This window comes from Chiloscyllium punctatum, chromosome 44 (assembly GCF_047496795.1).
Source record: "Chiloscyllium punctatum isolate Juve2018m chromosome 44, sChiPun1.3, whole genome shotgun sequence".
NCBI lineage: Eukaryota > Metazoa > Chordata > Chondrichthyes > Orectolobiformes > Hemiscylliidae > Chiloscyllium > Chiloscyllium punctatum.
In genome coordinates, this window is record NC_092782.1 from 16,278,151 (window position 1) to 16,303,067 (window position 24,917).

At 40.6% G+C, this 24,917-nt stretch overlaps 1 protein-coding gene across 2 annotated transcripts in view; it reads right to left on the minus strand.

The window, feature by feature from the left end:
- ints13 (integrator complex subunit 13) overlaps positions 1-24,917 on the minus strand; it is an 81,835-nt gene that overhangs the window by 51,824 nt on the left and 5,094 nt on the right. The window contains exons 3-8 of one of the 2 annotated variants that reach the window (XM_072562333.1): positions 19,121-19,195; positions 5,815-6,017; positions 3,220-3,300; positions 2,375-2,465; positions 232-360; positions 58-81 (exon numbers count right to left, since the gene is read on the minus strand). In XM_072562333.1, coding sequence (XP_072418434.1) covers positions 58-81; positions 232-360; positions 2,375-2,465; positions 3,220-3,300; positions 5,815-6,017; positions 19,121-19,195 — 603 coding nt within the window. The remainder of the gene's footprint in view (positions 1-57; positions 82-231; positions 361-2,374; positions 2,466-3,219; positions 3,301-5,814; positions 6,018-19,120; positions 19,196-24,917) is intronic. The other variant, XM_072562334.1, reaches the window with a different exon arrangement.

A 24,917-nucleotide genomic window follows, 5' to 3' on the forward strand; every position in this document is an offset into this window, starting at 1 on the left:
TAACCTATTGATCAGTTTTCATGATCTAATGTTCGATTTAAAATCAAATTTACTAACCTGTTCACTGACACTGAATGTAGGCTAGCAAACAGAAATATGATGTGGAGAGAAAATAATTCGAAAATTACTTTGAAAAATGTTAATTTTCACAAACTGAAAATAAGAACTAAAAAACAATTAGATGCTGCACTCTACTTAAATAGACAGTTTTGAGGGGAAGAAAAAACGTACCTTCATGGGTATATTAGTTATAGTAGTGGAGGCAAGGTCAAAGTGTTGCTGAACAAGAGAAGTGAGCTTTGCAGGTAACTGTCTTCCTGCACGGACACTGTGTACTTCACTCGTTAAAGCCAAAGAGATCTACAAAAAACAATTTTAAACGGTGACCAAAATCTTTGACAACCAAGTTAAATAACATTGTTTTTACAAGACACCAATAGGATATATTCACCCCTTTAACAGTCAAGATGTAAAATAGAACACTGATCCTAAATACCTAAAGTTACAACAAAATTAAGATGTCTGTTTAATTAGGAATAACTTTAAACTATTTTTTGTTTATTTAGCAAGTTTGGAATGTAGGTTTGCTCGCTGAGCTGCAAGGTTCATTTCCAGATGTTTTGTTACCCTACTAGGTAACATCTTCAGTGGGCCTCATGCGAAACAATGCTGAAAATTCCTGCTATTTATATGTTTGGGTTTCTTTGGATTGGTGATGCCACTTCATGTGATGTTATTTCCTGTGATGAAGTCACTTCCTGTTCCTTTTCTCAGGGCATGGTAGATGGGGTCTAACTCGATATGTTTGTTGATAGAGTTCTGGTTGGAATGCCATGCTTCTAGGAATTCTCGTGTGTGTCTTTGTTTGGCTTGTCCTAGGATGGATGTGTTGTCCCAGTCAAGGTGGTGTCCTTCCTCATCCGTATGTGAGGATACTAGTGAGAGAGGGACATGTCTTTTTGTGGCTAGTTGGTTAGCATGCTTAATATAATTAAAAATCATGAGGTGCTTCTATTGAAATTATACAAAATTCAACATTGAGTAAAGGATGAAATATTAGGACAGCTGACTAATAGCTTGGTCAGTGAGGTAGATTTTAAGGAGCATCATTAAAGGAGAAAGAGATTGAGAAGTTTGGGTGGGAAATTCTAAAGTCAGGGGCTAGATTTTAAAATAGTTTATTACCATGCTCAAATTTCCACTCATTGAAGTCAATAGAGGGAAAGGAAAAAAAGAAATCATCAGAACATGCAGCTAATTCAATGCCAGCTATCTTATACCAATTGACAAAAACTAAATTACTCCCGTTATTTTCAACTCCTTTAAGCATCCCAAACATTGAAGAAAGTCAGCTCTGAACTTTCCAAGGTTATTCACAGCTGGAACTGCATTATTCTCTGGGGATGCTGCATTTTGTTTTGCATCATCGGTGACACTAATAAACCCAGCAAACTCCACAGTTCAACAAAAGTTCCTTCAAAAAACTATTTCAAAACAAAACAGGGAACACACTTTTTGCAATAATTAAATTAGTACAGGGACGGAAGAAATGAGCTTCATTTTAGGAACCTTAACAGCAATATGATTAGCTCTAGCACTAAAAACTGACCACATCTAAACAAACCATTTTAATAAAATAATCCTTGAAAATATTATTTTATCACCTTTCTATTTAAAAACTACAGCACTTAATAGAAAACAATGAATGGCACAGTTTAATTTCAGCGTCATTTATTGTTTGTAAATGAAACAGATTTGTAAATATACAGCCTTTGGTTACTGTTCTATTGCTGCATATTAATTAAATATACATCTTAATTAAGTACATCAACTTCGGCTCCTTCAATTTTTTGTAATGTTCATGGCATTGGTTTCTCCTTTCTAGAAGACTCAAGCTGCAGGTCCATCACACGGCTGGCCAGTGACAAGCCATCACCACACAGCCCCACCACATGCTACCGATTGCTAGTCACAGCCTTTAAAACAGTTGATTTTTTTTGTCATAAGCTGTGATCCAGACACCAGTGAGGAGTCTGCACAAACATTATGTGTATACACACAGCACCATTTTCCGTCACACGTTTTTTTAAAAAGAGCAGCAACAGCTGTTTTGTCAAAACATAAACCAAATCCTGCTCTGTTTCAGAGAACATATGGGACCCCATGGCATGACGCCTAAATGTCCTGGAATACCTTTCTCCCCAAGATGCTCTCACACTGCTTTATATTTGCATCCAACTAGGACATGAATATATTGTCTGTTGCACATCGTTAAAATAAGGACATTGCATATACGATTTGTCCCTATAATCAAGAGTTTAAATCGAAGCTAAAATGCAAAATGTGCCAAATCTTTATTGTAAGTAGGGCTCACATCTTTCCTTGGACGATCCGAAACTATGCTGTCTTCACCCGCAGTGTAGGTATGTATTAAGACCAGCTCACAATGTTGAATTTGCATCAAGCTGAAAGGAAAGAAGAAATATTTAGCAGACCATCTGTGCAAAGACAATGCCGCATGTCTACACCTACTGTAAATCAGCAGTTGTCCATCACATTTCTCACTGAATTGATAAGCTAATTTGGCATACTTGTCCTTAACTTTGATCAATAAACATTAAATGTTTTAAAACCAAGATCTTTTCACTCCATGCTAAATAGGAAATTTGGTAAACTTTTAAGATGAGGTTGCTATGCAAAGCAATCTGTGTTCAGCAAGTTTTGAACAAAGCTGCCACAAAGAGACTTGGAAATAATCAACTAAAAATCATCACTTGACATTACTCATGTCATCGGTATTATTTCCAAATTGGCCTATCTTCAATCAAAAACAAAAAGAGAATGTCCAAATAAAACTAGTTAGAACAATACTGAATTACAATCAAAACAAAACAGCAAAACCAAGGGACAAAACAGAAATTGATGGAGAAACTCAGCAGGTCTGGCAGCATCTGTGGGAAGAAAGCAGAGTTAACATTTTAAGTCTGATGATTCTTCAGAAAGCAAGTTTTTTTAAACCACTTGGACACATTACTGACATGAAAGAGAGCAGATGCATCAGAATACTGAGTATTTAGAAACTTACACGTTTGTTAACTGTGAAAAAATATTCTTCCATGAGACAACTGCTCAGGAACCAAGCTTTTTGTTAAATACAACGCACGATATGAATATTGTTCAAGTAAATTCTTTGCATTGAAGAACAGACCCAAAACTTACTTATCAGAACTGGCTGCTAACTTATTATGCTCATGGATAGTCTCTTGAACACAGTCTTCCAACATTCGCACATGGCTGTCACTGCACAACAGATTTAGAACAGAGAAATAGCAGGGAATCAGAATGAACTTGGCAAAATAGTTCAGAGTTCACAGTGTACAGTGATCGCAATATAGAAATCACAAACTAAAATCTTGAAGCAATCTTGCCAATCAATAGTATCTGATTAATTATATGTAACACAGAGTTTGTGAGAAGATTTGTAGCTCAGGTGCTCGTTGTTGTGGTTCTGTTCGCCGAGCTGGGAATTTGTGTTGCAGACGTTTCGTCCCCTGTCTAGGTGACACCCTCAGTGCTTGGGAGCCTCCTGTGAAGCGCTTCTGTGATGTTTCCTCCGGCATTTATAGTGGCCTGTCTCTGCCGCTTCCAGTTGTCAGTTCCAGCTGTCCGTTGCAGTGGTCGGTATATTGGGTCCAGGTCGATGTGCTTATTGATTGAATCTGTGGATGAGTGCCATGCCTCTAGGAATTCCCTGGCTGTTCTCTGTTTGGCTCAACAGCCACTCTCAGACAACAACTCACCAGAACAAAGGACCCGATACCTAGCATGAGCAAAACCAATGTAGTGTCCAAAATCCCATGCAAGGACTGCACAAAACACTACACAGGACAAACAGGAAGACAATAACGATCCGCATCCATGAACACCAACTAGCCACGAAACAACACGACCAGCTATCCTTAGTAGCCACACACTCAGATGACAAGCAACATGAATTCGACTGGGACAAGACTACTATTATAGGACAAGCCGAACAGAGAATAGCCAGGGAATTCCTAGAGGCATGGCACTCATCCACAGATTCAATCAATAAGCACATCGACCTGGACCCAATATACCGGCCACTACAGCGGACAGCTGGAACTGACAACCGGAAGCGGCAGATTCAAACCACTATAAATGCCAGAGGAAACATCACAGAAGCGCTTCACAGGAGGCTCCCAAGCACTGAGGGTGTCACCAAGACAGGGGACGAAACATCTGCAACACAAATTCCCAGCTCGGTGAACAGAACCACAACATATGTAAACACATTCTCAGTATAAGAAATAAAAAAATTCTTAACACAGATCCAAGCATTTTTTGGTTTCGATCCAGATGTCTTTTCAACAGCGTCCTCCGAGTTGATGACAACAGCTCACATTTATGTTCTTCTGATATTAGATATTGGATAAACTTGATAATTTCATTCACAGCAGTAGCATCAAGAGGGGTGATGGTGAGGTAGAACTGGGTGCTGTCGGCGCACTTGTGAAAATTAACAATGCAATTTCAAAGCCTCCCCGGGGTACTACAGGATATAGCATGGGGTTCACAAATAGCTTACTGGGGGCACAAGAGAGGCAAAAGGGAAAAAGTGGAAAGATCATCCACTGCAAGTGATATTCTGGCTAGGGAGACAGATAAAAACAGAATTGAGTGAGTGCAATCCCAGCAGAGTGACAAAACTGGAGTGGTGAAGAAATAGGATAGCTTGGTGAATGATGTTAAAGGCTGCAGACAAGTGCAAGGAGGCAACACTTACCTTTGTCAGTCATATAGAATGGGAGACAATGTGGAGAGGTGATTGCCTCGTGGTATCATAACAGACTATTAACCCAGAAACCCAGCTAGTGTTCTGGGGACCTGGGTTCAAATCCTATCATGATTCGATAAAATGATTCTGGAATTAAGGGTCTAATGATGACAATGAAACCATTATCGATTGTTGGAAAACCCGAGAAACTAGATTGATTAATGTCCTTTCGGGAAGGAAATCGGTCATCCTCACCTAGTCTGGCCTATATGTGACTCCAGATGCACAGTAATATGGCTGACTTCTAACTGTCCTCTGGACAATCAGGGATGGGAATAAATGCTGATCTAGCCAGAGATGCCCACATTCCGTGAGTGAATTAAAAAAACACAATTAGTAATTTTGGTAAGTGGTATTTTGTTCGGTTTCAGTGTGGAAACTTATTTGGGGATTCAAACATGGAATTCTGGGCAAGATGGGCGCAAATTTGGGAGGCAACATATTCAAGGACTTTGGAGAGAGATCAAGAGACAGAATTGTAAGCTGTAAGATTTGATTTTTGATGCAGCAGGTGATGGCTGCTAATTTAGAAGTAATCTGTGCAAAAAGGGACAAGACAAAAATCAATCTGAAACAAGCTTTAGTTTGATGAAGATGCCAAATTTATACTCCGATCACAACAAAATCTATTATAACAATCTAAATTGGTCTGAGTTCAATTAAAAGGTTTTAAATATATTCAGTTATGTTCCAAAGTACTACAGTTAAATTGTAAGTCATAAAACGACTGTATAGTGGATAATGTGAACCATTAAAGAGGTTTCATGCATCCTCCCAAAATATAAATCAAATTAATGGAAGCATTTTCTGCAAAGATGACAAATTTGTGTGTTTTGATGCATTTTGTTCAGAAATTAATAATCAATTTAAAGCAATTCAAGTTATCAATCTAATAGACGCCAACAAAATACTGAATAAGAATTATTGCAAATGCTACAGAGAATACCAAAGCAGCACACCTTTTGGCGTTAGTTATACAGATGATACGACCCCGATTGCTGACACGATCTGCATTCTCCATTAATGTGGTCCGGGCTTCATGCTGATAATCGGTACATTTGCACAGGACCTCCACTGCTTCGACTAAACCATGCAGCACACTGCAACACTCTGGGTCCATGCGAGGGTTCGGAGGCCCAATGGCCGCTAAGGCTGCCATCAACTGGTACAGAAAATATGATCCATTATTATTGATGCAATAAAAGAACTCTGGTGAATTATCATACTGCATAGAGTTGATAATGATAGCTATTTCAGAAAAATGAGAAATTCTGAAACCAAGTCATAAAATCATAATAGATAGACAAAGGAGGGCTATTCAGCCCATTATGCAAAAGGCAAAGCTAATAATTTAGGCCAAATCTCCTCCTTTTAATCTAATTCTCTTTTCAAGCCAACTATGTAAAATAAATACTTCATGTCACCTCAGTTTCTTCTGTCAAGCATATCAAATCCTGTCTGTAGAAGCAGTTTCTCATGTACTCTATTAAAATCTAAAATCACTCATGCTTTTGAATACCTCTAGAAAGACCTCTTCTTATCCTTTACTTTAAGGAGGCCAACCCCAGTTTCTCCAGCCTCTCCACGTAACTGAAGACCCTCATCTCTAGTACCATTCTGGTCAATCTCTTCTCACTGCTTCCTGAACTGGAAGGTGTTAGAATTGGACACAAGTCTCCACCTGGGACCTAAAGCAGAGTTTTATTAAAATTTAGCAGAACTTTGACTTTGAACTGTCTTTTCAAAAACAAAACTCCACATACTGCTTTTCTAAAAATAAAACTCTTCTTAACTTACCCTATCATCTTGAATGATTTGTGTACACGCACCCCAGGTCCCTGTTCCTACACCTGCTTCGAAATTGTATCATTTAATTCATGCTTCACATCAATTACTTTTTCCAGCAGCATTGATTATTCACAACTTGAAGTTTTCATTTCAGATTTCCAGCACAATAATCTACTCTTTCATTTAGTTGATATTACCTCTCTTTCTTTCTATCAAAATCTATTACTTCATGCATCATTGCATTAATATTTAATTTGTTCCAAGGCTGACGATTTTGCCAGGCCACCTATACCCTCCTGAAAGCCATTCCTGTCCCGTTATTTGTTATATGTTCAAGTTTCTTGTCATTGCAAACTTTAAGATTTTGCCCTGCATACCCACGTTCAGGTCAGTTACGTATCAAAATAGTGTAGTGATTCTCTACCAACCTTGGAAATGATCACTGAATATTAACAAATAAACAACTGTTCACCAGGGTTTGGTTAAGAAAAAGAAGGAAGCATATGTCAGGTATAGACAGGAGAGGTCGGGTGAATCCTTATAAGAGAATAAGGCAGTAGGAGTATACTTAAGAGGGAAATCAGGAGGACAAAAAGGGGACATGAGATAGCTTTGGCAAATAGGATTAAGGAGAATACAAAGAGCTTTTACAAATACACTAAAGACAAAAGGGTAACTAGGAAGCAAAGAGGGACCCTCAAAGATCAGCAAGGCAGCCTTTGTGTGGAGCTGCAGGAGATGGGGAAGATACTAAACAAACATTTTGCATTAGTGTTTACTGTGGAAAAGGACATGAAAGATATAGAATGTGGGGAAAGAGATGGTGACATCTTGAAAAATGTACACATTAAAAGATGAAGAAGTGCTGGATGTCTTGAAATTGATAAAGGTGGATAAATCCTAATCAGGTGTACCCCAGAACTCTGTGGGAAGCTAGGGAAGTGATTACTGGGTCCCTTGCTGAGATATTTGTATCACTGATAGTCACAGGTGCCAGAAGATTGGAGGTTAGCTAACGTGGTACCATTATTTAAGAAAGGTGGCAAGGACAAGCCAGGAACGATAGACCAATGAGCCTGACACTGGTAGTGGGCAAGCTGTTGGATCCTGAGGGACAGGATTTACAGGTACTTGGAAAGGCAAGAACTGAATAGGGACAGTCAACATGGCTGTGTGTGTGGGAAATAACATCTCACAAACTTGATTTGAGTTTTCAGTAATAGTAACAAAGAAGGTTGATGAGGGCAGAGCAGTAGATGTGATCTATATGGACTTCAGTAAGGTGTTCGACAAGGTTCCCCATGGGACACTGATTAGCAAGGTTAGATCTCATGGAATACATGGAGAACTAGCCATTTGGATACAGAGCTTGAAGGTCGAGGGTGGTGGTGGAGGGTTGTTTTTCAGACTGGAGGCTTGTGACCAGTGGAATGCTACAAGGATCAGTGCTGGGTCCACTACTCTTCTTCATTTATATAAATGATTTGGATGTGAGCATCAGAGGTATAGCTAGTAAGTTTGCAGATGACATCAAAATTGGATCAAAAGTGGACAGCGAAGAGGGTTACCTCGGATTACAATGGGATCTTGATCGGATGGGCCAATGGGCTGAGGAGTGGCAGATGGAGTTTAATTTAGATAAATGCGAGGTGCTGCATTTTGCAAAAGCAAATCATAGCAGGACTTATACACCTAATGATAAGGTCCTAGGGAGTGTTGCTAAACAAAGTGACCTTGGAGTGCAGGTTCATAGCTCCTTGAAAGTAGAGTCGCAGGTAAATAGGATAGTGAAGGTGGCATTTGGTATGCTTTCCTTTACTGGTCAAAGCATTGAGTACAGGAGTTGGGAGGTCATGTTATGACTGTATAGAACATTGGTTAGGCCACTTTTGGAATATTCCATACAATCTGGTCTCCTTCCTATAGAAAAGATGTTGTGAAACTTGAAAGGATTCAGAAAAGATTTACAAGGATGTTGCCAGGGTTGGAGAGTTTGGGCTAAACAGAGATGCTGAATAGGCTAGGGCTATTTTCCTTGGAGCAAAGAAGGCTGAGGGGTGCCTTCAGTGGTTTATAAAATTAGGGGCATGGATAGGATCAATTGACATGGTCCTTTCCCTGGGTTGGGGGAGTCCAGAACTAGAGGACATAGGTTTAGGATAAGAGGGGAAAGATATAAAAGGGAATTAAGGGGCAACATTTTCACGCAGAGGGTGGTGTGTGTATGGAATGAACTGCCAGAGGCTAGTACAATTGTAACATGAGAGGGATATGGGCCAAGTGCTCACAGATGGGACTAGATTAGGTTAGAATATCTGGTCAGCATGGACGAGTTGGCCCAAAGGGTCTGTTTCTGTGCTGGACATCTGTGACTCTATGCTCTTTTCTCCCTTAGCCAACTTTATACCCATACAGTTTCTTTCCCTATAACTTGCAACATTTATTATGTGCTACTTCACCGGGCATAAAGTCCATATAAATAACAAATGACCCTTGGCACTCAACTCTGTACTCTATTGAACCCTAAGTCAGTGCATTCAAACAGTAATTAATCTCATCTCCAGTGGTATCAAAATTTCCACGTGTTAAGATGGCTTATCTTTCTCCTGTTTATTAGAACACACTGAATACAGTACCTTAACTATTACCATGATCTTGAGAAAGATCATTAGCAGCTTTTTTGGAGAGTAGACAAAATTCAAATTCCAGATATTTATTAAAAGAATTAAGTCATACGAATCTACAGTTTACATTTTTCACAATACAAAAATCAAAGTAACATTAAATTTTATCTTGTACTGTGATACTCAAAATTAACTATGCATTAGCAGGCAAATTGTGGTCAAAAATAAATGATCAATTGTACATTTAAATGGCAGATACAACGAAGGTGTATAATAGGAATTGGAAGTGTAGTACACAAGTATTGTGTCTTTCTCATGAGGGATTTCAGCTCCTCTCCTCCAGGAGCAGGTCTGATCTTGAACTCTCAATAACACACAATTCACCAGAGTTCCATGGGCAGTAGCTTCACACAGCTACAGATTGGAATAGTGACAGCAATGTATTCTCAGCTTCTGGATCTAACTTCTCATCTTCTTCAAGTTGGAAATGCACAAGGGACTCATCAATCTCTGGTTAGTACAGCTAGTCTAATGTGTTCTTTTATGCCTGTTAACCAGGTTCAATGTGCTAGAAATTTTGGCTTCTAAATCTCAGTTTGCTTTTAGTCTTCTTATAAAATGGGAAGGTTGGTTACCTTCCTTATCTACCTTTTCATGCCCCTTTATAATTCTGTTTCTCTTTCAACTAGAATCTGTCTCAAATAAATATTACATTTAAAAGCATAGGTTTATAATACATCAAACAGTGAACATGTGGAGCTAATGTCTTGGTGAATTTCTGCATGGTATCTTGTAAATAGATTAAATTGCTGTTACTGTGCATTAGTTACTATAGAGCTAAGTGTTCCTGGATGTGGTGCAAATTAAGCAGTGTGCTTTCTCCTGGATTGTGTCAACCTTCAAGTGTTGGAGCTGCACTCCTAGTCAAGTATTCAGTCACGCACCTGTGCTTTATAGATGGTGGACAGGCTTTGGGGAGGTAGGTGGTCAATTGCTTGCAGCAAGATTCTTTACCTCTAGTCATAGATTCTTACAACACAGAAGAGGCTCACTGGCCTACTGACCCATCAAATTTGCACCAACCTATCTACACTGATCCCTTCCCAGCACCTGGCCCATAATCTTAAATGTGATGGCATTTCAAGTTCTCATCTGAGTAGTTACCAACCTCTACTACCCTCCCAGGTGGTGCATTCCAGATTCCCACTAATCTCTGGGTGAAAACATTTTTCCTCAAATCCCCTCTAAACCTCCTTCCCTTCAACTTAAAATTATGCCCCCTCATTATTGACCCTTCAACTAGGGGGAACAACTGCTTTCTGTTCACACTGCTCAATGCTGTATACCTCAATGGCCCTCAGATTTTTGCTCTAAAGAAAATCACCCCAGCCTATCCAGCTTCTCTTCATACCTATAATATTCCAACTCAAAGGACGTCTAATTTGCTTTTGTTAACACATTTATATGGTTAATCCAGTTCAGTCTTTGGATTCAGAGATGGTAATGCCATTGACTGTCTTGGGGCATGGATAGATTCCCTCTTGTTGGAGAGGATCACTGCCTGTGTGGAGCATATGCTACTTGCCACTCTTCAGCCCAAGCCTGGACATTATTCATGTCTCGCCGCATTTAGACAGACTACCTCTTCTCTCAGGAGTTGCAAATGATACTGAGCTCTGATCACAGCACTTCTCACTTTGACCTTATGATGGAAGTAAGATCATTGAAGAAGCAGTTGCTGATAGAGCTGAGGATACTATTTGGAGGAACTTCTCTAGAGCTGGCCCGGAGGTGAGATAACTGATTTCCACTAACCTCAACCATCTTCCTTTGTTCTAGTATGATTACAACCAATGGAGAGAATCTCCCCCCAATTCCAGTTTCGTAGGGCTTCTTTCTGCCACATTCAGCCACCCACGGCCTTGGTATGAAGCTCAGTCATTCACACCTCACCTCATCTGAAATTCAGGCTTTTTGTCCATGCTTGAACCACAAAGAGGTTAATTTTGGTCTTGGAATAACCCACACTATCATGAGCAACTTCTTGAACTGCTGACAACCCCTTCCATCCTTACTGATGATTGAGGGGCTCATGGGGCAGTAATTGGCCATGTTGGATTCATCCCTTTGTAAACAGAATGCGCTGGGAGGATTTTTCACATTGTCAGGTAGATGCCAGTGTTGTAGCTGTACTGGAACAGGAAGTGTAAAACCTGCACCCACACCTCCCGCCTCACCTCCGTCCAAGGCCCCCCCCCCAAAGGATCTTTTCACATCTAGAAGAGATTTTCCGGCACATCCAAACACCTCACCTACTGTGTGTGCTGCTCTCAATGTGGTCACCTCTACATTAGGGTGAAAGGACGCCAACTCGCAGAACGTTTCAGGGAACATCTCTGGGACACGCAAATAACTCCTCTATCCTGTGGCCAGCCACTTCAACTCCCCGTTCTGCCCAACTTGGCCAAGCAGATGCAAGTCCTGGGCATCCTCCCAATGACTGGAGGAAGAACGCCTCATCTTCTGCCTTGGGACCCTCCAACCACATGACATCAATGTCGATATCACCAGTTTCCTTAGCTCCCCTCCCCCCACCTCATCCCAGATCCAGTCCTCCAACTCAAAATCACCCACTTGAACTGTTCTGCCTGTCCATCTTCCTTCCCACCTATCCGGTCCACCCTCCCCTCTGACCTACCACTATCGCCTGCATCTACCTTCAACTTCCCAGCTACCTCCTCCTCCCCCACTCCCCCTCCCTCCCCCCCCAAAGCCAGCCACCCCACATTTATCTCTCACTCCCTTCGCTCCACCTCCACATTCCTGATGGGCTTATGCCTGAAATGTTGATGCTCCTGCTTCACTGGTGCTGTGACCTGCTGTGCTTTTCCAGCGCTACACTTGACTCTGATCTCCAGCATCTGCAGTCCTCACTTTCTCCTAGTCGCTGTACTGGAACAGCTTGGCTAGGGTCATGGCACAGTCTGAAGCACAAGTCTTCAGTAGCACTGCTGGAACATTGTCAGAATCCACAGACCATGCAATATATAGTGTCTTCAGCAGCTACTTGATATCACATGGAATGAATCAAAGTGGCTAAAGACTGGCATCTGTGATCTTGTAAGAGGATGAGTCAGATCATCCACAGGTTGACAAGCACATGGCAGTCAGCAGTTTGGCTGAGAACCATTGTGAATGATTCAGCCTTATATATTGCACTGATATGCTTGCCTCACCCATCTCATTTTTCTGGAACACCCTCCTTGGGGGACTTGTTTAATTGTCCACCATCATATACAATTGGGTGTGTCAGGATTGCACAGCTTAGATCTGATCCATTGCTTGATAGAATTGCTTAGCCCTCTCTGTTAACTTCTGCTTATGCTGTTTGATGTGAATGCAGCACTGTGTTGTAGCTTTACCAAGTAAACATCTCATATTTAGGTGTGCCCTTTTGCCCTCTTCACTGAACCAAGGTTGATGCTTTGGCTTGACAGTATTGCAAGAATAAGTGGTAGGCCAGGTCATGATGTTACATATGTGCAACACAATTCTGCTAACAGTACCTCATGGATCCCCAGTGTTGAATTGCTAGATCTGTTCAAATACTCTCTCATATGGCACTGCAACAGTGTCACACAGTACGATAGAGGGCATCCTCAATGTGAAGGTGGGACTTCATCTCAATAAGGACTGTGAGGTGCTCAGTCCTGTTGATCCTGTCTTGGACAGATGCATCTGCAGCATGCAGGTTGACAAGCACATGGCAGTCAGCAGGTGGTTTCCTTGCCCATATTTGTTCTGATACCACAAGACTGGGTGGGGTCTGACATTAATGTGGAGTTTCCCAGCACAAAGTCCATCCAAGTGCACAACACTTTTCTGAGCCTGGACTGCTGGTGGGAGAGGACAGACCCAGGGATGATATTGTTGTTGTTTTGCATATTTCCTATAAGGTATGAGTGTATGATATGACTTTTCATATGAAAGCTCTTCATATTTTGCCACTATCTCCCATTAGCAACGAAGTTACAAGGCCACTGCCGTTTCTGGTGCCTAGGTTAATACCAGGTATCTGTCTGGCTTCATTCGGTTTTTTTTAATGGTTTGATACAACTGAATGGCTTGCTAGGCCAGTGGGGTTTTTAAGATTAGATTCCCTACAGTGTGGAAACAGGCCCTTCAGCCCAACAGGTCCACACTGACCCTTCGCAGAGTAACCCACCAGTCTCATTTCCCTCTGACTAATACACCTAACACTACGGGCAATTTAGCAATTCAACTGGCCTGAACATCTTTGGACTGTGGGAGGAAACCCACACAGACACAGGGAGAATGTGCAAACTCCTCACAGACAGTCACCCAATTGAACCTGGGGCCCTGGTGCTGTGAGGCAGCAGTGCTAACCACTGAGCCAACGCGCCGTCCCTTGTTTTAAAGGAGGTCAATCATTACTGTGGGTCTGAGGTCACATGCAAACTGGACCAGGCCACAGCAATTTTCCTTTCCTAAAGGGCTTCAAAATCAGAACTTGCTGGAAAAGCTCAGCAGGTCTGGCAGTATCTGTGGAGAGAAATCAGAGTTAATGCTTTAGGTAGAGTGACCCTTCCTCAAGAACAGCTTCTTCCCTGCTGTTATCAGTCTTTTGAGTGGGCCTCTCATGTTAATGTTGACTGCTCTCTCTGCACCTTCTGGGCTGCTGTAACACTGTATTCTGCAGTCTGTTCTGCTATCCTGATGCACTTTGTAAGTACAATCTACCTGTAAAGCATGCAAAACAACACTTTGCACTATATCTCGGTACATGTGACTATTGCTGAACAAAGAGACCTTCGAGTGCAAGTTCACAGTTCCTTGAAAGTAGAGTTGCAGGCCGTTAAGACAGTGAAGGTGGTGTTTGGTACACTTTCCTTTATTGGTCAGTGCATTGAGTAAAGGAGTTGGAAGGTCATGTTACAGCTGTATAGGACATTAGTTAGGCCACTTTTGGAATACTGTGTGCAATTCTAGTCTCCATCCTATCAGAAGGATGTTGTGAAACATGAAAGGATTCAGAAAAGATTTATAAGGATGTTGCCAAGGTTGGAGGGTTTGAGCTATAGGAGGCGGCTGGATAGGTTGGGGCTGTTTTCCCTGGAGCATCGGAGACTGAGGACTGACCTTATAGAGGTTTATAAAATCATGAGGGGCATGGATAGGGTAAATAGGCAAAGTCTTTCCCGTGGGATGGGGGAGTCCAGAACTAGAGGGTATAGGTTTAGGGTGAGAGGAGAAAGATTTCAAAGGGACCCAAGGGACAACTTTTTCCACACAGATGGTAGTACCTGAATGAAATGAGCTGCCAGAGGAAGTGATGGATACTTGTACATTGACAACATTTAAAAGGCATCTGGATGGGTATATGAATAAGGAGGGTTTGGAGTGATATGGACCAAATGCTAGCAAATGGGATTTGTTTAGGATATCTGGTCAGCATAGATGAGTTGGATTGAAGGGTCTGTTTCTGTACTGTGTATCTCTATGACTCTATGACATTAGTGATCAGATGGGTTTTTCCAATTGGCCATGGTTTAATGGTCATGCTCAGACTTTCAATTCCAGACTGTCTTCCTGAATTCAAAGTCGACCATTGCTTGCAAACCAAAACGTAACCTCAGGATTACTAGTCCAACAATAATGCCACCATGCCATTGCATCCCAATGTATGCAAACGTGGTACAGAGTCAATTTTAAGACCTTTTAAGCCCATGAATAACTGCATTCTTTCAAAATTCCAAAATGAGTAAAGGATTTTTCCCCTACAATAGAATGTTTGATGTAGACGATAGAATTACCAAGAAGAAAGCTTCTCCTGGTTGAACTGTGCTGAAATACAAGTATTGCAGTTAATGTTAATTCCAGAAACTGGCTTCACCAATTTAACCAAAAACTTGATTGGCTTGATCAGCACCCCACCTTAAATATTCATTTTGTCCACAACACAAGAGCAGGGGCACTTGCCAAGGCTCCTTCAACAGCACCTTCCAAACTAGGGACCTCTACAACCTAGATGGTCAAGGACAGCAAATACATGGAAGCAAAGTCCCCTCTAAGTCGCACATCACCCTGACTTTGAACTACGTCATTGTTCTTTCAGTGTCTTAAGATGCTAACACACAAGGGCAGAAATTTCAGCTCAGCAAGTCTGCTCCACCAGTGAGATCACAGCTAATCTGATAACCCTCAAGTCCACTTTCCCCCCATTACCAATTAAAAATCTATCGCAGTCTAGAATGTGCCTCAGCAGATATCTTACAGTAAAGAGTTCAATAAGATCAGCTCTCATTTTTCTGAACTCCAATGAGTACAAGCCCAATCTATTCAAACTCACATTATGAAGAAAACCCTCTATACCTAGAATCAACCAAGTAAGCTTCTTCTGGGCTGCCTGCACTGTCAGCATGTGTTTCATTAGACTGGGGGACAAAAACAGCTCACAGTATTTCAGGTGTGGTCTGACCAGTGCCTTGTATTTCCTTTAACATGAAAGCCATCAGTCCTTTTTCCTTCCTTTTTATCTGCTAAACTTGGATTCATGCACGAGCTACCCAAAATCCTTCTATGCTGCAGTTTCGCTCCATTCGGATAATACTCAGCTCATAACATTTTCGTCACATCGTATCTCATCTGTCATGTTTTGCCCACTCATTAACATATCTGTATCTCTCTGTAGAATCATTGCGTCATCCTCTGTACTTGCCTTCCCATTTTCCCGGGTCGATTCAAGAATCAATTTTTAACAAGTTGAAACATGCAATAGCATTCTAAGGATTGGCAGTGTTGGCCAGGCCACAGCAGAAATGAAAGATTATCTGTGGGTTAATTTGTGCTTGACAACAGTACTATCTACTTTAAGGCTGCAGTCAATGCTGAGTAGTGTCAGATTACAGCTTGCACAACAGCTGATTAAGTGCACTGGATAAGTACACAATAAGGTATAAACTACCCACAGAATACCTGCTTCCACCCAAAATATCTGACTTACTTACTGCACTGGGAACATCAACTTTGTAATTCTTTATAGTATTATTGATAGTGGCAAGAACAAGAATTGCAAAAATTGGAAGTTTTGTTGGAAGTGTACTATGTTTCTAAAAAGGCCTACCAAATAAAAAAAGGGCATTGATCCCTGGACCAGCTAACCTTAACTTGAAGAGAGACTCCTCCTCAGCCTCTCCCTGAGGTGTGGTGATCCTCATGTTAAACCACCACCAGTCATCCCTCTCTAATGAGAGAGCAGGCCTATGGTCTGGCAAGACTACAGTGACTTTATTTTTGTATTCTTTTTACCCAACAGAGATGGGAAACGTTCAGGATTTATTTTAGTTCTAATCGATGTGTTCAGGAATTGCTTCAGTCAACATTTATGATGTGCTTTAATTTTGAATATTTCTCTTTTATTCTTTCATTAGATGAGTGTGTCACTGGATACAGTGAAGGAATGGTGATAAACATTAACTCTAAATCAGGAGACGGTGTAGTTTAAAGTGAAAGTTGCAGGTGGTGATAGTGTTCTCATGCATGTGCACCTCACGATAGAAGACGTCTTGGATTTAGAAGGTGTTTTTGAAGTTGGTGGAGTCATAGTGATGCATTTTGTTATGATGATATACACTGTGGCTATTGTGCATCAGTGGAGGAGGAGGAAGTGCATGTGTAGAAGGTGGTAGATAGGTGGCTGATCAAGCAGACTACTTTGTATTGAATGGTATGGAGCTTCTGAGTGTTGTAGGAGTTGGCCTTGTTCAGGTAAGAATACCCACATCACTCTCATTATTTGTCTCTTTTGGATGGTGAACAGGCTTTGGGGAGGTAGGTGATGAGTTATTCACCTTAGAATTCCCAGCCTCTGAACTTTACTTGCAGCCACAGAAGTTACATGGCCGGTTCAGGACATTGATGTCAGGAGATTCTGCAATGATATAGTCATTGAATGTTATAGTTAGATCCTCTGAAGATAGTCATTGTCACTTATGTGACACATATGTGAATTTTCAATCATCAGCACAGGCCAGGTCTGAGTATTGCCCAGTTCACAGGATGGATGCGGATAAGGATAGTTTAATAACTGAGGAACTCTGAACGGTACTAAGCAACATGCAATCATCTTCATTTCTGTTTATTTTCCGAAATAATCTGTTCAGAGATGATCACGCCTCTGGAGCAGGTAGGATTTGAACCCACATTTCCTAGCCCAGAGGTAGGGATACTACCACTGCACCACAAGAAACCTTCATTGCCACTTCCGACCTATATTTTTGTTATGAACTCAGAAGACTTTTTGGGGTGAACAACTGAACTATAATCATGCAAAAAGGAAAGACTGACTGGTGCAATTGCGGGGTGATGGTAAATTTTAGGTCAAATCAATGCAAGTTTTATTCTGCATCTGGTGGTACAATAAACAAGCTGAAACTGTAGGATGCAAATATAATGACATTAGTGAAGTTATTGAGCCAACCAAGTAGTTAACTCACTAATTTCTATTCCCCACCGGACAAAGACACTAGTGAGAATAGGTGGCAGAATTAAAGATAGCATTCCAGGAAATCACATTCACCAGCATTTTTCAGTTATTTGTACATGTTCTCGGAGTGAGTTTGATTAGAGGTTTCTATGCACCATCTCAAAAATATAAAAATTATTTGTCACAGTAAATTACACAGTTAGTGTAATGTCAATTTAAATGATACTTAGATAAAAATCAAGTCCCAATTCCAAACGGAGAAACAATTCACTCCTTGTGAATTTAATCGCCAGCTTGTCAACTTGACATTTTTCTGATTTTGATAGCCTATGGTTGTTCCCGAAACAGCTTCAATGCTCTGGTTCAACCAAGCTACTGAAACTCCATCCCTGTGGTTTGGCCTATGCTGTTGTTCAATTATAAATTCTACATATTTGCACTCTGTTCCACCTACTTTAGCATATCTAAGTATTCTTCCATGGTTTTGTTTTCCCATTAAGTTTTCTGCTTGACTTTGCGGACACTCAGAAGCAACCTTCAGACTGAAAATCCCTAGCTAAATCGACTTAGATTCACTTTCCTGCTTTTTGATATGCTTTTCATGTGCTATCAGGTTACTTGGCCCTTCAGTTATTCAATTTTAGGCTAAAATAAACTTGCAGTGATATTATGAAGAATTTGAAAGCATTTGCAGGTATTAGGGTAGGTTATTTTTTTAAAGGGTACCACAAATTTTCAGTGACTACTGCAGTAAACTAATTGGATAAGTATTTGATGAAGATGATAATTTTGAACTATGGGCAAAACAGTGATTAGTTTTGGGACTACGGTTGCAAAAACACAACACATGAGGATAAAATGTCTAGTTTGGTGTTGCAGCCTTCTTTGGTTCTATAAAGTGCAACCACAGAAAATAAACCAACTGGAAATCTATTTATGGAGCATTTCTGTGGTAGTTTCTACAAAGTAAAATGTTTCAGTTTCAAATGTTATCGATAACCTGATTAAGGTCATGGTTATCAAACATTTGTAAAGCAAACTGAATGATCCTTAAAATTACAATAAGATATAGCTAATATTAAAGAATGGTCAGCTCATGTCAATAATATATTTATTAAGAAGAAAAACACTAATGTTAGATGGAGATGAGAAGAATAGTTAGAAAACAAAGCATGAAGTGCAACCAGACAATAGGTAAATAGGCTAAATCATTTGTATCTGAAATGCAACAGTGCTTTCAAGAACAGTTGCTAGAAAATGAACTATAAAGATTGAAAATTATCGAGGCCAATGCAGGTGATTGTAACAATTCACTCCCTACTCTAAAATCAACAAACTTTGCTATACCTCCTGAAGGTTCTGATCTTCTTGCCCCCAGGAGTTCAAGGTGTGTGCTCTTGAGTCACTGACAATGAAATTCACCTGAAAAACACAAAGTCAAAACTAAAAATGAGTGCGATAAACATACAGATGAAGTAAATGTTAAAGTACTTTAAAAGGGTGAACAAAATACAATAAATTTACAGAACATAGTTGGCATATGATAATTCAATCTTTAGAAATAATAATTATTCACATATTGAGAGAACTGTCTGCAACACATTTCATCCAAACTTAGCAAGCAGATTTTTACAAGCGTTGTATTGTTTTTCAGATATAGTGATCACTGCACTTCAACATAATTATAGTTAGAGTCTTCGAAAAGATTTGTGGCTCAGGTTGTGGGTTGTAGATTCATTCACCAAGCTTGCGTGTTTTTCTGCAGATGTTTTATCACCTCGCTAGGTCACATCATCAGTGCACCTCCAGTGAAGCTTTGCATTAGGAGACTATTTAAATGGGCACGGTCACACTGCAGCAACCCAGAAATCCAGAGGGCAGAACAGGAACACTTATTGAAGGGATTTAAATGGAACAGGCGCCCAAAGACCTCTATCCTCCTGTACTTAACGCAACAAACCTAAAGAAGAAAACACCATGCAGCCAGACAATAGCGACCATACCGTACATCAAGGACATACCAGAAATGGCTACCTGACTATTCAGACTGAGGAATCATAGCGGTCCACAAATCTGTAAACACCTTTCACCAGCTCTTCATAAAAGATAAAGACCTGACACCCACATCCGACAGTCTAGTTTACAAGATATCCTGCAAAGACCAAAAATTACTACATAAGACAAACAGGAAGAAAACTTACTATACAAGAGTATGAACATCAGCTCACCGCTGTCGTACACAACCAGTACTCTCTCATTTCCACCCACACAGACAATGAAGGACACAAATTCAGCTGGGACAATGCAATCATCCTAGCACAGGCAAAACAGAGACATGCGACAGAATTCCTTGAAGCCTGGCACACCAACCAGAACTCAAATTAACAAGCATATTGAATTTCTTTAAATTAAAGAAATTAAAGAAATTTAGGGAAGCAGGATACTAACCAGTCGCATACAGAACCGGAAGAACCAGAACACAGACTTAAATACCAGGCAGGACAGACCACCGCTTCATCAGAGCCACACTGACAATGTCACCTCGCGAGGTGATGAAACATCTACAGAAAAACCTGTCAGCTCGGCAAATGAATCTACGACCTCACAGATTATAGTTTCCAAATAATAAGTGGTAAACACATGCCGCATCATTAAATAAATAATAGAATTTGCATTTAGTGAACAAATTATTCTAATAATTGAAAACTCATCACTTTTCTCTCTTTGCAGATAAACACTACTAAACAGGCATTCACCCATAGGATCTCATTTTAAGCAAAAACAAGGGCAAGAGACTACAATCCATCCCACACAACATAATCTTGAAATTTAGCTTATTGTTGCAGCTGAACCCTGCAACCTGCAGAACTATTATGAAGAATTTGAAAGCATCTGCAGGCATTAAGGCAGTTTATTTATTTTTAAAGGATGCAATAAATTCTCAGACTACTGCAGTAAAATAATTGGATAGGTATTTGACAATGAAGACTATATCGACCTTTGGGGAAAACAGTGGGACTAGTTTTGGGACTACTGTTGCAAAGAGTCAATAAAGACTCAAAAGGGTAAAATGTCTCTTTTGGTGCTGCAGCCTTCTTTGGTTCTATACAATGCAACGATAAAAATAAATCAACTGGAAACCTATTAATGGAGCATATCTGTGTACAACGTAAAATGCTTCAGTTGCAAAGAAAACAAATTTTATCAATACTAGGATTAAGGTCATGGTCAAACATTTGGTAAAGACAACTAAATAAAGATGTTGCTTAAAATTACGAGCAAGAACTAACTAATATTAAAGAAAGGTCAGCTCATGTCAATAACATGTTAGTCTAGAAGAAAACTAAAACAAGGATAAATGGAGGTGAGCCAAACAGTTAAGAATAAAGCATGACGTGCAACCAGACAAAAAAAATTATGAAGAATTAAGTTATTCTAATGACCAAAGCCATTGTCCCTGGTACAAACTCTGTACCTTAGCCTTTGGTTCCACTTTTTATCTTGGCAAATTTTTGGAGAGAACTAGACTGCTCGTACCATGGTGCCAAGCATGGCCCCAAGCTAAGTTTCCACCTATATATTTGCAGCATCGCTAATAAAATCTCCTTCCACTTCCATAACATCTGCTGTTGAAACGTGCATCAATACTTTGCTCCCTGTGAACTAACTGCTCCAAAACATTCCTAGCCAGCTTTCAAGATTCCCCAAATGTGAATCCTCTCAAAACTCCATTGTCTATACTCTCATTTGCGCAGTCATATTTACCCATCACCCATGGCACACTTGCTGAGCTTGGCTCCCAGGTAAGGACGGTCTCCATTTTAAAATTGGCATCCTTGTCTACCAATCCCTCTATATCATAACCCTTCTTTTTCCCATAACTAGCACCATGACTATAACACTCCAAGACAGTTTAGGACCATTCGGTGCAGCCATCTTGGCGCGAGCGATTTGGCGCAGCCCATTTTGCCGCAGACCCATTTAGACGCAGCTCATATTTATTCCTTTTCAGGCTTAGTTGAAAGCGATAAAAATAATGTTTATTCTCTTTAGTAAAAATGCTAAAAAGAAAAAACAATAAAAGAAATAAGTTAATTACAAAAGTCTAAAATATGTTGTTTATTCAAAATTATGGGCAATCCCTCGTAAATACTCAACATCATTTCTCTCACTAAATCTTCTTACGAGTGTTTGTGTTCTAGTGTCTGCTTCCCTGAATTTCTTTAATGGTAGGCATCCATTGCTTTTTCCAGTTGGAATGTGGAATTTATATGAAAGAACTTTAAACAATGAGGACAGAACAAACAATCATGCAGAAGCTGCCCACAGGAGATTACAATGCAAACTTGGAGTGGAACATCCAGTTATTTGGAAATTTATTGACAGTTTATGAAAAGTTCAGAGAGGAAGGGACATTTACTATGAGCATCTCGCAGCAGGGCATGATATTCCGTTGAAATTAAAGAAATTTAGGGAAGCAGAATACAAGCACTCATAAGAAGATTTAGTGAGAGAAATGATGTTGAGTATTTACAAGGGATTGCCCATAATTTTGAATAAATGTCATATTTTAGATTTTTTTGTAATTAACATTTCTTTTCAAAGTTTGGTAGAATATTTGTAGCTCGGGTGCTCGTTGTTGTGGTTCTGTTCGCCGAGCTGGGAATTTGTCTTGCAAACATTTCGTCCCCTGTCTAGGTGACATCCTCAGTGCTTGGGAGCCTCCTGTGAAACGCTTCTGTGTTGTTTCCTCCGGCATTTATAGTGGCCTGTCTCTGCCGCTTCCGGTTGTCAGTTCCAGCTGTCCGTTGCAGTGGCCGGTATATTGGGTCCAGGTCGATGTGCTTATTGATTGAATCTGTGGATGAGTGCCATGCCTCTAGGAATTCCCTGGCTGTTCTCTGTTTGGCTTGCCCTATAATAGTAGTGTTGTCCCAGTCGAATTCATGTTGCTTGTCGTCTGTGCGTGTGGCTACTAAGGATAGCTGGTCGTGTTGTTTCGTGGCTAGTTGGTGTTCGTGTATACGGATCGTTAACTGTCTTCCTGTTTGTCCTGTGTAGTGTTTTGTGCAGTCCCTGCATGGTAGTTTGTACACTACATTGGTTTTGCTCATGTTGGGTATTGGGTCCTTTGTTCTGGTGAGTTGTTGTCTGAGAGTGGCTGTTGGTTAGTGTGCTGTATTGAGTCCCAGTGGTCGCAGTAGTCTGGCTGTCAGTTCGGAAATGCTCCTGATGTATGGTAGTGTGGCTAGTCCTTTGGGTTGCGGCATGTCCTCGTTCCGTTGTCTCTCCCTTAGGCATCTGTTGATGAAATTGCGAGGGTATCCGTTTTTGGTGAATACATTGTATAGGTGTTCCTCTTCCTCTTTTTGTAGTTCTGGTGTGCTGCAGTGTGTTGTGGCCCTTTTGAATAGTGTCCTGATGCAACTTCGTTTGTGTGTGTTGGGGTGGTTGCTTTCATAATTTAGGACTTGATCTATGTGTGTGGCTTTCCTGTAAACCTTTGTGGTGAATTCTCCGTTCGGTGTTCTCTGTACCATTACGTCTAGGAATGGGAGTTGGTTGTCCTTTTCTTCCTCTCTAGTGAATCGGATTCCTGTAAGTGTGGCGTTGATGATCTGGTGTGTATTCTCTATTTCTGTGTTTTTGATTATTACAAAGGTGTCATCCACGTATCAGACCCAGAGTTTGGGTTGAAGTTGTGATAAGACTGTTTGTTCTAACCTTTGCATTACTGCTTCTGCTATGAGTCCAGAGATCGGTGAGCCCATGGGTGTTCCGTTGATTTGTTCGTATATTTGGTTGTTGAATGTGAAGTGTGTTGTGAGGCACAAGTCCAGTAGTTTAAGTATGCCGTCTTTGTTGATAGGTTCAACGTCCTGTTGTCTGTTATGTCTGTCCAGCAAGTTGGCTATTGTTTCTTTGGCTAGTGTTTTGTCGATGGAGGTGAACAGTGCCGTTACATCGAATGAGACTATAGTTTCTTCCTTGTCCATGTGTATATTTCTGATGATGTCCAAGAATTCCTGTGTCGATTGTATAGATTGTCTGGATCTGCTGATCAGGTGTTTCAGTTTCTGCTGTAGTTCTTTGGCCAGTTTGTGTGATGGTGTCCCTGGTAGTGATACTATGGGTCTGAGTGGGATGTCTGGTTTGTGCACTTTGGGTAGTCCATAGAATCTGGGGGTGTTGTTGCTTTCAGGTTTCATTCTTTGTAGGTCAGACCTAGTTATATGTCCGTTTTTTTTGTAGATTCCTCAGTGTGTTGTTTATCCTATTGGTGAGCTGTGGGGTGGGGTCAAACTCCCTCTTTTGGTAGGTGTCTGTATCTGCAAGTAGTTGTTGTGCTTTTTGCATGTACTCTTTTTTGTTGTGCTTTTTGCATGGTCTCATTCGATGTAACGGCACTGTTCACCTCCATCGACAAAACACTAGCCAAAGAAACAATAGCCAACTTGCTGGACGTTTGCAAGACAAATTCCCAGCTCGGCGAACAGAACCACAACAACGAGCACCCGAGCTACAAATCTTCTACCAAACTTTGAAAAGAAATGTTAACTACAAAAAAACTAAAATATGACATTTATTCAAAATTATGGGCAATCCCTTGTAAATACTCAACATCATTTCTCTCACTAAATCTTCTTATGAGTGCTTGTATTCTGCTTCCACAACAGAACCACAACAACATTTCTTTTTTTTATTTTTAACATTTTTACTAAAGAGAATAAACATTATTTTTATTGCTTTCATTAATGCTTCTAACTAAGTCTGAAAAAGAAATAAATATGAGCTGCCCAAAATAGTTCTGCGGCAAAGTGGGCTGCGCCAAGCAGGCCGCGTCAAATCGTTCGAGCCAAAATGGCTGCACCGAATGGCCCCACTCCGCTCCGAGTCAGTCACAGTGATTCAATTCTGACCTCTCATACATTCCTGATTTTAAATCTCTCAACCATTGGCACTATGCCTTCAACTGCCTGGATCTGAAAGTTACTCCCAAAACCACTCCACTTCACTGCCTCCCATAAAAAAACTCCTTGAAGCTCAAGTTATCTGCCCTGACACTTTACATTATTCGGCGTCAAATTCTTTTTGATGGTATTCCTGCAAAGTCCCTTGGGAAATTTTACTACCCTGAATCCGG